The 14,516-nt window shown below is 38.7% G+C and overlaps 1 protein-coding gene across 1 annotated transcript in view; it reads right to left on the minus strand.

The window, feature by feature from the left end:
- LOC128219203 (von Willebrand factor D and EGF domain-containing protein-like) overlaps window positions 1–14,516 on the minus strand; it is a 31,501-nt gene continuing 16,985 nt past the window's right edge. Inside the window, exons 11-25 of the mRNA XM_052927015.1 lie at window positions 14,039–14,102; window positions 12,811–13,002; window positions 10,854–11,071; window positions 10,208–10,355; window positions 9,523–9,658; window positions 7,536–7,708; window positions 6,639–6,898; window positions 4,527–4,650; window positions 4,141–4,249; window positions 3,672–3,802; window positions 3,337–3,442; window positions 2,426–2,525; window positions 1,002–1,138; window positions 461–565; window positions 1–129 (exon numbers count right to left, since the gene is read on the minus strand). Coding sequence (XP_052782975.1) covers window positions 20–129; window positions 461–565; window positions 1,002–1,138; window positions 2,426–2,525; window positions 3,337–3,442; window positions 3,672–3,802; window positions 4,141–4,249; window positions 4,527–4,650; window positions 6,639–6,898; window positions 7,536–7,708; window positions 9,523–9,658; window positions 10,208–10,355; window positions 10,854–11,071; window positions 12,811–13,002; window positions 14,039–14,102 — 2,113 coding nt within the window. The 3' untranslated portion in view covers window positions 1–19. The remainder of the gene's footprint in view (window positions 130–460; window positions 566–1,001; window positions 1,139–2,425; window positions 2,526–3,336; window positions 3,443–3,671; window positions 3,803–4,140; window positions 4,250–4,526; window positions 4,651–6,638; window positions 6,899–7,535; window positions 7,709–9,522; window positions 9,659–10,207; window positions 10,356–10,853; window positions 11,072–12,810; window positions 13,003–14,038; window positions 14,103–14,516) is intronic.

Genomic DNA, 14,516 nt, shown 5'->3' on the forward strand with positions numbered 1-14,516 from the left:
TCAAATATCCAAGTTGGCCCTAGGCCATCGGCGGTCCGAATATCCATGGCTTGTTGCCGCACTGGTACATAAAGTCACAGGCGGCACATTGGTTCCGCTGGGTCCGTCCACATGGACACGCACCAATGCCTGCAACGGACGGAAATTCATTTTGATAATTTTAACTAAATATTATTTAATTTACTTTCGATTAAGAAAACTGTTGAAGACAAAAAATAATCACAATGAAGTGCGTTTTATGGGAATGTCTTATCCCTAGTCTGACTCTATTAATGGACGCGCACGTGTACAGCGCGTCTACCGACATATGAATCGTATTGAAAGTTTGCCTGAATATACCTATTATCCCTTGTCTTGTCTTGTCTGCACATTCCCCGACATATAATTATCTAATTTGAATTATCTCAAAATGTGTAACTTCACTAAGACCCTGAAATAAAACTCCTGTGGTAAACCTTACCTATCCTGCAGCATGCACAGTTTGACTGGCTAGGGTCAAATCTGCATTTGCAGCCGCTTATGGCGATCGTATAGCCGTCCACACCGTTGCTGGGGGCAGCCAGAGCTAGGGAAAGGCGAAATGGCGGTATTGGTGTCGCATATGTAGAACATGTATCAAGCGTTCAGGAAAAACCAAGACTTGAATTATTGAGACATCAATCAGAAACAGACATCTAATAAGTAAATGCGGACAAGTCAGTGCTTCTATTGATGATTGATTACTTAATTTCATGGTAATCACTTTTATTAGTCAAGTTTATTGAAAAAAAATGTTTTCATGAAAATAATGTTCGTATAGCCTAAATAATCATACATACATTATGATTATGTTGGTATCAACGTAATGTATATTAATTTCCTGAAACAAATCATACGTCTGAGCAAATATACCTGTCAAATATGTTAAACTACGAACAAAATATCACAGCTTTTAGATTAAAAGTTATCATGAATCCATCTATAAACTCTAAACTTGAAGCTATCCATTTGTTTTCACTCACGATGTCCGCATATATGTGTATCCTCACACTTCACACACTGGTTGGAATGTGGCGCTTGACACTGACATCCGCCTACGTCACAGCACGCGCACGTGTACAGCGCGTGATTATGAGCACACTGACATCCGCTCTGTGAGCTTAGAGGGCATTGAAATAAATATAACAATTTAATTTGCTATTCACGAAAGGAGGTATGCATGCAGAATTATTTGCAGTAATTGTAGTTAGATTTTTTCCGGTACAAGACAGTTTATATCAACGATACGCTCAAATGACCTTGAAATGCAACTATGTAAAGAACTAACAGTGTGTGGAAATAATTTTGTCGCTTAGAACTCAAATAGTATCGTACACACAGGAAGTAGGGCAAAAGAGCACAAATCAGGTAATTTTTTTCCCGCATTATTCGACCTTATTAATTCTCTCCTATTGACTAAGTTAATTCAACTAATATGAAGTTTGGTCTGACGAAGTTACTATAAAACTGACCCATACTTTTTCTTTCCAGGAGCTCGATTTCTTTGATTTCAACTTGCTTATGAATTTTGTGTAAAAATGAAGTTTCACATGATGCTCATTTTCGCAAGTGTTTCAGATTTTAAAAGGTTGTCAAAAATTATTTAAAAGGTTGTCAAAATTTATTAAAACCACATACTATGCAAAAAGGCTACTTAATTGTCTTTTACTTTGTTTGTTAGTTTTCATGAATGCATGTCCGCGCCCATTGGCTGCATTATGGTTTGAATTTTTAAAGATAATAAATAGTTTCTGGTTTCAAAACCTGTGTTTGGTTCTAACATTGAAATGCCTAAGACCAATAAACCAGACTTTATACCTTTTTATTTTTTTCTATCTACTTTCACTTTCAATACAGGTAATATAATTAAATGTTAATAGTTTGTAACAATCTATTACAATACACGATTTATTGAAAAGCTTTAGGTGGCAATATCGGCCAATGATGGTGATTTTGTTTTTAACTATATACATGAAAAGGTCGGATTAGATTATGAACACATTATAATTTAATATAATAAATCACCATTCCTTGCCAGTATTCGTAAAGCATCTTAAGTCATTTCCTTAAGTATCTGACTGATCATATGATATAATTATTAAAACATATTATCCGGAATACTTTATCGACATTGATTTTATTGAATAAAGATATTTAAAAAACCCCACTTATTCTTTCCTTTTAATTTGACTAAAGATGATTTATGAATACCGGCACAGGCAGATGCTTCCCCCCCCCCCTGTGGAAATGGGCCGTGTTTTAACCTTCCAGGTGCCCTCGCAGTGCCGGATGAATGCGGTGGTTTTGTCTTCGTGCCAAAACAGGTCACAATAATGAATTGACTGGTGCATAAATACTAACAGTATTGTCGCAGTTGTATTCCTATTCAAATAAGTCTATTACTTACAACGTCCAGATATCAAATCTCTTCAAATAGGTTCCACCTTGTGGAGCGGTGGGTGGGGTGGTGACGGTGTGGCTCTCCGCGGGGGTTACGGGCTGGGTATCTGAAGAGGTAAAAGGTCAATGTCAGAGTATGGTATGTTCATCGAGACTGACCAGCCGCCTGACCCCCCCCCCCCTTACTCTTTGCTCTCAAGTTAGTGGAACGTTTGCATATGCAAACATGTATCTCTGATATGAGAGTGACTGATACATTTAAAAAATAAACTTGGCAATATAAACATTTTGATCGTCTTCAAGATATTTTCTTGCAAACTTTTGTGTGTTTCCGGTCATGTGGCCAGTACTGGAAATCCCGTCTTATTAACCCTATGCAAGATGAGTCACGCGCAACAACGGATTTTTCTATCCAGATACTTATAATCTGCGGTTGAATCAACTCATTTTTGATTGTATGGTTTGTGAAAAGTACATATTGCAATTTTAATACAGCGCAATCGGATGTTTAAGTTTGCAATACTTTTTATTTGAAATGAAAGAAAATAATCGTCAAGAACGCGATTTTTAGAGGAACTATTTGACGTCAATAGTGATCTTATATTACTTATATTACTACGCTTCATGACGTCAGTAAAAACATCGCACGCACTTTTTGGTAAAATGTACAAAAATGCGGTTTCTACGTCAATTGTTCCACAAATCAATAATTTCATGTAAACAAGAAAAAATATAAAGCATTAATTTTCGGGCCGGATCGAAAAATTCGACTTCCGGACACGCTGCGAGGCCGGTAACTCGGCAAGCCTTCCGCATGCTCTCGGGTCGGATTTTTCTATTCGGACTGAAAAAACATGATTGATACTTATAATCTGCGGTTGAATTAACTCCCTATATAACAACGTGTACAAAACTTACTGGCCCATGCTGTCTGACTGTGTGTAGGGTCACATTGCTGGTTCTTGTTTTTAGCATTTACCTCCCCCGCCGTCCTACAGTTACCCTCAATCAGACAGGTGCCAGGCTGAAACACGTTCGGGCGTTAGCTTTTAATTATTTTAATCATGCTTGGATAGTTTTATTATGTACACATGGAAACCGTTTAAATCTACAAGTGTTCTCAGCTCCAATACTAAAGCGGCAAGCCAACTTTTCACTAAGTTTTTTTCTTATGTTTAGTAAATACAATACTGTTTATGTTTTTTAAGTTAATACGTGCTAAATAAGAAAAATGTTGATGGTGGATAGATTACCTTCACAGTACACGACGTCCCTGATTTTAGACAGTTGGCACATTGGCTGTCTGTCCGTACGGCAGTTATCTCATTACTGTATGTGTGGCCGTCGTTTGTCACGGAAATGTTGAAGCCAACAACAGTCTGACCTGTGCAAATAGGTTTGTTTTATGTTCCGTTATTTAAATGTTATAATTGGTAAACAATATTATTACCACCATTATCATCACAACGTAACGAAAAAGAATACGGGTACTGTCAGTTACATTTTTTTACACTAATGACCATAACTATGTTTCCAACTGCTCGTCAAAATTACATCCATGGATATCATGTATTCTGTGACTAAAGAAAATTGTCACATATCCCCAATTTGACCAATGCTGCCACAACACAATAGAAAACAATGTTGAACATATCCCCCACGTTTATTTTGCACTCGAAAAATTGATTTGCACCCGCCCCCCCCCCCTCCCCCTCAACTAACCCCCAATGGAAGCCTTAGTCGGTAAGCGACATCCGACGTCATACATGCTCCTGTAGACCACGCCAGTAGTGAATGTGTGGCCCTTGTAAACGAATCCATGGCCGTCAAACTGAAAACAAACAAGACAGTGTACGACTTTCGCGCTTTTTATCCGCCGTATATGACCATTAAGAAACTTACTAATCGCCAAGCATCAATTAATGTGTAGTATATTCCACGATGCATTTTATCTGAGACCTACCTACCAGGCATTAGCCCCAAAATGAATCAGATCATGCATCTGTGTCAAATGTTATGATTACGAAAGAAATATAATCCTACCATTGGCAACTAAATAATTGTGATAATTGATACCTGGGAAGTGGCCATTTAGCAGCGAAACTCACCTGCATGACGCGGACTCTACATGAGAGACGAGAGTTGTCGTAAATATTGTCCCCATGTACGTATGACGTCACGCATTCGCGGTCTGTGACGTCACACAGTACCGACTTCCCGATATATGACGTGCTGATGAAACATAAGATGTATATGTTAAAGAACTAAGATATCTGGTCAATGCATTGATATTATACAGACTCAATAAGAGTTATTTGCAAACCTACAATTGTATTCAATTGTCATGGCTTGCATTGTAGCTTTTTAAAAGTACAGCAGGGGCGTAGCTAGCCCTCTATTTATGTGGATTCATAATTGTGCTTGGGGGGTTCGGGAGCATGCCCCCTCAGAAAATTTAAAAACCATGGTGTAATCTGGTGCATTCTGGGCGTTCGGAGGTGCTTTATTTAGTTCTGGAAAATGTGCAGTTTTAGGATCATGTAGTCAAGTACGCATACTGCAACTTTGGCTGATTATTTTGTTTAATATTTTTTTTTGTCAGAATCATGTAGATTCCAGCCGCGTATTCGCGTATAGGCAGCTACGCGCCCGTACGGTTTACGGCTTAATGACTTTTCAAATCATACCCAATTAAAATGGGATTTTTTTTGGCGACCGTACTCACATAAGATTGTTTTATACGATACAGTATACCTCTTTTAATACGCTTATACAATGAAACATGAACATCACCCCAATTTCAGTGCTTTATGAAATTACTTAAAATTCTTATTGATAGGAATATTAGTGTTCTTTTACTGTCTCATGCTCTACATATTTCGTCTGTATTTGAACGTGAATGTAATGTATTTTAAAAGCAACTATGGAATGTATTTTTGTCATTTCATTATGGTACTCTTCTGTGCATTGATAATTTTAATATTCACCGTTGATCAGCTTTTAGTATTAATTTTTGGAAGAATTTAAATGAAAACGAGTTTCGGATATTCTTTCAAGTTTTTCACGCAGAAAACATTTCTGATTTGAAATCGAACCCAGAAGACTTATCAATGAAGTGGAATTTAATACAATGGGTAAACACCAACATTCAAATAAAAAAAAACCCATACTACTTTATACATACAAAATATTAATACTAACTTGTAGTTCAGTACGAATAAGTTTGAATGGCAATTGATGCGATTTGTGGAGTTCAACGTATTTTTTTTAAAAACTTTTATGAACACTATAAAATTATTGAAGTTAAAAGGATTTTTATTTTAATGTCAAATTATTATTGTTCTGTGACATTCTTTAATTGTTCCGAGCCTGGAACTAATTAAGCCCCAAAATTACGGACTGTTTAGACATTAATTACTACGAGCATGAGTGCAAGGTAACAAAAGAATTCATGAACCAGCAAAAACGTTAAATGCTTCGTTTGTCAGGATAAGCAACTACCATGAGCCTTCGTGGAAGATGGATGTTTCTCTCACCTCAGATAAGTAGATCCAAACATTTAACCATTCTAGAAATTCTTATCTTGCCCACGGGCAAAGATAAAACGCCCGTATGGAACTCCTTTTTAATGGTCATCACATTGTAATAACCTCCCTTGTTAAAGACTGTCGTCTGTAGCATCATAGAAACCTTGTTTTGTTGCAATATTTAGATTGCTAATTAATTATTTCTCGCTTCAAATATCTCCATAAAAAGGTTTTCACGCACCTTTCAAGAAATAATGATTCACTCTCCTCAGAACTATTTAAAGGCCGATTTGACTATTAACATAAACTGAATCAATGCGCGCATATCCATGACAACCACGTATTATCACATATCCATACGCATTTATTTTCACTACGCACAAAATAGTTACAGCAAAAAAATACATTTTTACTTAATTTTGTTGAACTGAGGTGGGAGAAAAGGCATCTACCATAGTCACTCGTGTAAGATAGATTCATCCCGACCCTCGCGCAGGGTGTTTTGCGGAAACTCGGTAAACCTCGTTTCCGCAAAACACCCTACGCTCGGGTCGGAATGAACCTATCTTACACTCTCGGCCATGGAAGATACTTATAATCACAACCGTCGTTTCGGATAGTTTACGGAAAAGAGGTTTACCGAAATGTGTCGGTTCGGAATACATATGTAATCACATTGATAGAAGCACATACCTTATAACTCCATAAAGCATTGGTGCCTTCTGTGAGTTTATCTCACACGAATCACCTACGAAACCATGGTTACAGATACAAGTTCCGTTCACACATGCGCCATTATCATTACAATCGTAATCCGGACAGAGCTCGCTGGTGGCATATGCAGGTGGATTACCGCTGGTGTCATGGAGCGAGACGTTACGTAGCACGTGGTCGGTGCATTTGTATATGGCTGTATGCAGGGCGCTTCGGACTAGCTCTCCGTTGTCAAAATACTGGGGAAAAACCCCATTGAAAATGAATGAAATGTCTTATAGATAAAACAAGTACAGAACGAATGATGGCCATGACATTGATAATATTAAAAAAACGCCTTAGACATCAAGAGCGTTTCATTTCACATACGTTTTACTATGACACTATAAAGAAACGGCCGATTGGTCAATTCTACAATTGTTAAAGCTGCGCTCTCACAGATTGAACGTTTTGACAACTTCTTATTTTTTGTCTTGGAACGAGCCAATTTTTACGAAAATCCATGAAAACCAGTTTTATAAGACTGCTGACAAAAAATCAGATCGCAGATTTGTATATGTAACGTCAAAAATTGATGTTTTATGTATTTTTCTTAAACCGTTAGTAAGCCATAAAACATTAATTTTCGAACGGAAATATGAAAATCTACGATCTGATTTTTTTGTCAGCAATGTTATATCATTAGTTTGCAGATATTTACGCAAAAATATGCTCTTTCCAAGACAAAAAAGAAAAAAAAGTTGTTTAAATGGTTAATCTGTGAGAGTGCAGCTTTAAGTGGTATTTATGCTTATTTGACGGTCGTATCACTAAACCTTTCATTTAAGCCATTCCCTAGTTTTTAATCCATCCTTTGTCATATTATCAGTTTATTACCTTAAAGTCTTCTATACAAATATCCTTTTCGTTGGAGAAATCTAGCCCCGCCTTGGCAATGCACTGTTGTAAAGTCGGGTTATTATCGATCGCAGAGTTACAGGCTTTTTCCGCTTCCGCTCGGGATTTTCCGTTAACACTCGGAAAGTTCGCTAGCAGTTGAGGCTGAAACGCTGCAAAATATATTCATATATTTATTTATTTGGAAGTAATACAAGTAAAGATGTTTTTTCCAAAGGTAGGTAATGTTTGCAATGTTAGGAACAACGACATGCAATTGTTGGTCTTGTAGGGACTTTTTATAATGTTAATGCTGCACTCTCACAGATAAACCGTTTTTACAACTTTTTTTATCTTTTGTCTTCGAATGAGCAAATTTTTGCGTAAATATCGGCAAACCAGTGATAAAAGACTGCTGAGAAAATATTAGATCGCAGATTTTAATATTTCCGTTCGAAAACTAATGTTTTATGGTTTAAAGCTTTACTAACGGTTTAAGAAAAAACCCATAAAACATCAATTTTTAAACTTAAATAGAAAAATATGTGACTATTCTTTGTTAGCAGTCTTATATGAATATTTAACATGCATTTTGAATAAATTGGCTCGTTCCAAGACAAAAAAAATGTCAAAACGTTCAATATGTGATAGTGCATCTTTTAAGCTTTTATTGTAAAGCACAATGTCGTTTTTACATGTTGCGATTCGATTTTATTCTATTGTTATTTTTAAAATTTGATGATCGTATTATTAAGAGACTCGCGAATGGTTTGTCAAATGCACATTTTTTATCACGAAATAAAGCAAATGTTGATAATTGCTCAAATATCGTCTTTAAAGACCACAATTTTCAATTGCATTACTAACGGCTTTGAGCGATACTTTGTTGTGTGATTGGTTGATTGACGTTATCACGTGATGTTATCAATGTATTGTTCTAAGGTCCAAACAACCATCTCTGTTGTATACGTCCTTGTGGCTTACTGGTAAACAGTAAACGAAGCCACATCTGAACTGTGTATATATAGTATATATAGGCTATGAAAACATAGAACATACTTTGCTCTGTCCCTTGTGAACAAAGTGGCAAAATTGTATTTATTTCCTCAAACTTAGCACTCTTTAAATACATGCATATGTCGACATCAAGAATACGAGGTATTTGTTTATTTTTGAAACAGAATGTTGTTCTACTTGTGCACCAGTCAATTGTTATCACCCCCCCCCCTCCCCCAGGTCCGGGGTAAACCGGAAATAGCGGGGAAATGGGCCGTGTTTTTACCTTTCAGGTGGCCCTGCAGTGCCGAGTAAATGCGGTGGTTTTGTTTTCGCTCTGAAAATAGCGGGAATGGACCTCACCTAGGTATCCCGGGGTGCGGGGGCATTTGGCGGGGATTTTACTGCAGTTTATCCCCACAGGACGGGGATTTTACCCGGGATTGGCTGCTCCGTGAGTCAAGCTATTCCCGACATTGAGGGGGGGGGGGGGGTTGCGTGGTTAAAATTGACGCCTTCATTGCTACGAGTTCTTTTTTGTTTGTGAAATTAAATAACGAAATTCGAGACACTAAAACACGAAAAGTAGGAGTGGTTGTGATTATTACAGAACAAATTCGGGTAGACTTGTTGTGGACTTTTTAAGCTCACTGTTATAGCGTTATTCTCCCAATACAGTAAGTATTTTTTAGGTACTTAGTAAATCGCAGATTTTATCCAGCATGTAAGTATACTTTGAATCTAAAGAATTCCAAGGTAACGTTATATTGAATACAAATCAGCGTAACGCGTGTGTACGTCAACAAAAGCGAAGTCCTTAAACCATGTGACTGTCGTATCGAATGCATTGATGAATAATAATGTATCTTGTCAACAGGCAAACGTGTTTTGTCCATTAGCACACAAGGTGTACGTGCGTGTTTATGCGTGTTCGAGCAGGTGTGTATCAACATTATAATGTTTTATCCTTGATTTTTCCCGTGTTACTTACATAGACCGTAGTTGAAGTAGTAGTCTGAGGGGTAATCATCTGGGAGTATGGTACTGGCGGCACGCCGACGACGACCATTTCCGGTGTTCAGTTGTCCGTTATTAACAACGTTAACTGTGCATGTAGGGCAGCGGGTCTGATATCGAACATAAGCTAGCAATTGACTTATCAATTTGTTAAAAATATATTACATAACTATTTATAAACAAAAATAATATATAATATAATATTAAAGTGTATACGAGAGTAGGGTTTCTAGACAGATTTAAAATCCTGACTTTTTAACTAAGAAATTATATAATATCGTCAACATGGCTATTGATCACATTAATTCCAGTTTTGTACATATGATAATGTAATGCACCAGTCAATTGTAGCCACAGCCCCAATAGCAGGGACTTTGACTTTCGGTCCAGCAAAGCCCGGGTAAAATCCCCGCCCTGCGGGGACGAACTGCTGGTAACATCCTCGACAAATGCCCACGCACCCTAGAGACCCAAGGTAAGGCCCTTTCCCGCTATTTTTGGCGCGAAGACAAAAACCAACGCATTCACCCCGCACTGCAGGGCCACCTGGAAGGTAAAACACGGCCCATTTCCCCGGCTATGCCCGGTATACCCCCGGACCTATGGGGTCGTGGTTACAATTGACTGGTGCATTACCATATAGTTCTATATACGCTTACATGGACGGCGGGAACTGCCGTGTTGCCATCGATACTGCACGTTACTTGACCCTTTATCTTCTGGTCACACTTACAGTAATACATGTCTCTATTTAGTTTTGGGTCAATGGCCGGGGTCTTATCGAAAAACGAGTCGCCAACTGGAATCCTGTTAATATCGGGGCCATCATATCAATGCGCGTACGGCAAGTGTACGATAACATAAATACTTTTTTGTTAATTATTAAGTCAACATCATCATGATAATATGCTAAAGGGGATGATGGAGAGGACTGAAGTAGGTGCGTGAGAGGTGGAATACTGCCGTACACCTGTCGTATATATGTTGCACAACGTACGTGAAAGGGGCTTAATTAAAACTTTGTCTAAACCGACATTCCGAATACTAATTAAGAAAGCGACCGCACGATACGTGTTTTGGTGGCATGGTACTTTCGATGGTTTATATTATAAATATTAATTAACAGTAACGAATACCTTTAAATGATACCAACATTTAACATGAGGGCTAATGGATCAGAAAACTAACTTATTTTTAGGGTCGGATTCCTTAAACATACCTTTCCGATGGTCGAAAGTCTAACATAATTAGATTAAATCAGAACTAAATATGTTTACTACTTATTTTTAAGTTCAACTAATTAACCTCCAGCTATTGACGAAGTTGTTATTCTGTGAACGAGCGGTCGGGAAGATGTCAGTCTTTCCTGTCGAATATTTCATATCGTTGGCCCTGTTTCCGTCAAAAAAGCCGCACAGACCCTCCGTGCCGGTGAAGTCGTCTTCAGGGGCAGTAATGAACACGTCCAATGATGCGCTACCGTATTTTGTTACTTTAACCAGTGTGCCTGAGGGAAAACTCACCTGTTTTCAACAAAAATATTGCGATATTATTGTGCGAACCAAACAAACATCAACAGATCCTTTCAGAGAAAAGCATGCTCGACCCTGAAGGGGTGCACTGGTCTTTATATACACTTACTTCTCTATTCTCACAGATACCGGGTTTTGCTAATTTGCATATTATCAACCAAGTTTACATACGTATTACGAACGTACTTCCGTTTTATACGGAATATTATTATGAACGCACATCCGCCGCCTACAGCGGACCGTTACACTATGAACGCACATCCGCCGCTTACAGCCGACCGTTACACTATGAACGCACATCCGCCGCTTACAGCGGACCGTTACACTATCAACGTACATCCGCCGCTTACAGCCGACCGTTACAGTATGAACGCACATCCGCCGCTTACAGCGGACCGTTACACTATGAACGCACATCCGACGCTTACAGCCGACCGTTACACTATGAACGCACATCCGCCGCTTACAGCCGACCGTTACACTATGAACGCACATCCGCCGCTTACAGCGGACCGTTACACTATGAACGCACATCCGCCGCTTACAGCGGACCGTTACACTATGAACGCACATCCGCCGCTTACAGCGGACCGTTACACTATGAACGCACATCCGCCGCTTACAGCGGACCGTTACACTATGAACGCACATCCGCCGCTTACAGCCGACCGTTACAGTATGAACGCACATCCGCCGCTTACAGCCGACCGTTACAGTATGAACGCACATCCGCCGCTTACAGCCGACCGTTACAGTATGAACGCACATCCGCCGCTTACAGCGGACCGTTACAGTATGAACGCACATCCGCCGCTTACAGCGGACCGTTACACTATGAACGCACATCCGCCGCTTACAGCCGACCGTTACACTATGAACGCACATCCGCCGCTTACAGCCGACCGTTACACTATGAACGCACATCCGCCGCTTACAGCCGACCGTTACACTATGAACGCACATCCGCCGCTTACAGCCGACCGTTACACTATGAACGCACATCCGCCGCTTACAGCCGACCGTTACACTATGAACGCACATCCGCCGCTTACAGCCGACCGTTACATTATTAACGTTTAATACATATGTTACTAAATATAGTAACACATTTGTGCAGGGATTCCGCGATTATTTGCATAACTCGGCGATTATCAGTCTTGCGAGCGGGGCTGATTAACGAAAGCCCCGTTAAATGTTCGCACGTGAATTCAATTTTCGTCTTAAAATGAAATTAGGCGACTGCAAAATAATGTCTTAACTAAATAATCACAATTTATTGATCTGCCTGGACAGATTAATTATGAAAATCGTAAAGGTAGGCAAACGCGAAAGCAGTTTATGAAAATATGCTAGTATTCGATAACTGATTATCGCTGAGTCATGCAAATGATCCTGCTCAAATTTGCTACTATATAATAGTAACATATGTTGTAACTATAAATACACTCTTTCGGACCGCTCAGTCATGTTCTCGAATGTTAATACGTTTTCGATTCTTCGGGACCGATCGTGTCAGTGACTCTTGTTGGCGTTAAGCATAGACATGATGCGGTTCCTTTACTGAATACAATTATCAATTATTTCGTTACATTTAAAGGCAATTATGCATTTGTGTTGGTCGTAAATTGATTTTACTTAAACAATTAACAATGGGTCCATATACAATGTTGGCATGAAATAAAATTAGTACTGCTAAAATTGGGACATTTCAATAAGAGATAGCTGCCTACAATCCAACTGTTGCCCGGACCGTTTCTGTTGACCACCATTCCATGAGAGATCGCGCCCTTGTTCGGAATCGTTATACGTGGAGATGACGCCCCGTGGCACATGTCGAGAATTATGACGTCATTTCCCTCTTTCATTGCGACTGCGCAGTTACATGACACGCTGCCACCACATGTCCATGTCCTTACTTGTACCTGAAAATGCATGGAAGGTGCGGATTTATTAAAGTGGGACTCTTATTCAATATCAGTACATACACATGTATACCAAACATAACTTTTGAGTGATACAATATCAATTACTTACTAAAAAATAAAATATTAATTACTGATATCAAGATTGTAACCGTGTATTTAATAGCTGAAAGCGCACACATATTAAATGATTGATGGGTGCTAAAATATTTACTGTGATCTACTATAGTCTCATAAGATAGAAATACTATGTTTCCTGCACCTTTCTTTCAAATTAAACTCGGTATCCTTCATAAGAACCATTGTTTTCGGCATTTATTTATTCTTTTTAGTATATCAAAACAATTGTATTAACTGTGGTGACTGTTATTAGTAAGAGTGCATCTTTAATTAACATCCAAGCTTGTATTTGCATTTGATCCACTATGTTATGAAGAGCATTTTAAAGCAAAACAGTTGAAAACATGTGCAGTTTAATACCTTTATCCGTTTAAAAAGGCTGACCACTAACATTTAACGATATATTTGTTCTAAGGCCAATGACGTTATTACCAATACCTTTTTTATTAATTATGTAATAAAAACGTTAGAGCTAAGTATAATTCGGATAAAATTATATCCGATATTTGATAATAGATGACAGCGCTACTCACCCATGCAGCAGACAATCTGCTATGAGGAAATAACAGATTTTGAACGAACACGAATAAAAGCGTTGACAGTTTTTAAAGCTGAAAGTCTAACTTTGGCCTCAAGATGGACGTTATCCAAAATACGCGTACCCACTTACCTGGAAGTCTCTGGTGGTGCTTTTATACATGGTAAACCCCAACATACGCGTACCCACTCACCTGTAAGTCTGTGGTTGTGCTCTATTATACATGGTAAACTCCAAAATACGCCTACCCACTCACCTGGAAGTCTCTTGTGGTGCTTTTATACATGGTAAACTCCAAAATACGCATACCCACCTACCTGTAAGTCTCTGGTGGTGCTTTTATACGTGGTAAACTCCAAAATACGCCTACCCACTCACCTGAAAGTCTCTTGTGGTGCTTTTATACATGGTAAACTCCCCGACCAAGAAGTTGTCAAAATAGCTAAAATACACAACGTCAGAATATCTTTATTATCCCTAACTGGATGTGGAACAATACATTTCATTTAAAGCCTAATTGAATATAAACATACTGATGATTTATTTTGACTTTGGAACACTGAACTTCCATTGGCACAATTTGTAAAGTAATGAAAGAAGCATGTTTAAGGTTATGCAGCAGTCAATCGTACACCCCACCCCGGTGTTATGGCTCCATTCCCTGACGTGTTTTGTTTCGTAAACATGTTGGAATAATGAAGTGGGCTCTGGATTAGCTATCTATAGAATAAAACCCTGCGAGAGACGATCGAGGCATGATGACAAATTGGTATTGTGCAGTTTAAATTCAGTTCACATACAAATAAATGATCCTTTGAGTGTGTGCATGCTTTTTTTACTTTGAGGACCTCAAGAC

This window comes from Mya arenaria, chromosome 15 (genome assembly GCF_026914265.1).
Source record: "Mya arenaria isolate MELC-2E11 chromosome 15, ASM2691426v1".
In the NCBI taxonomy this organism is placed as follows: domain Eukaryota; kingdom Metazoa; phylum Mollusca; class Bivalvia; order Myida; family Myidae; genus Mya; species Mya arenaria.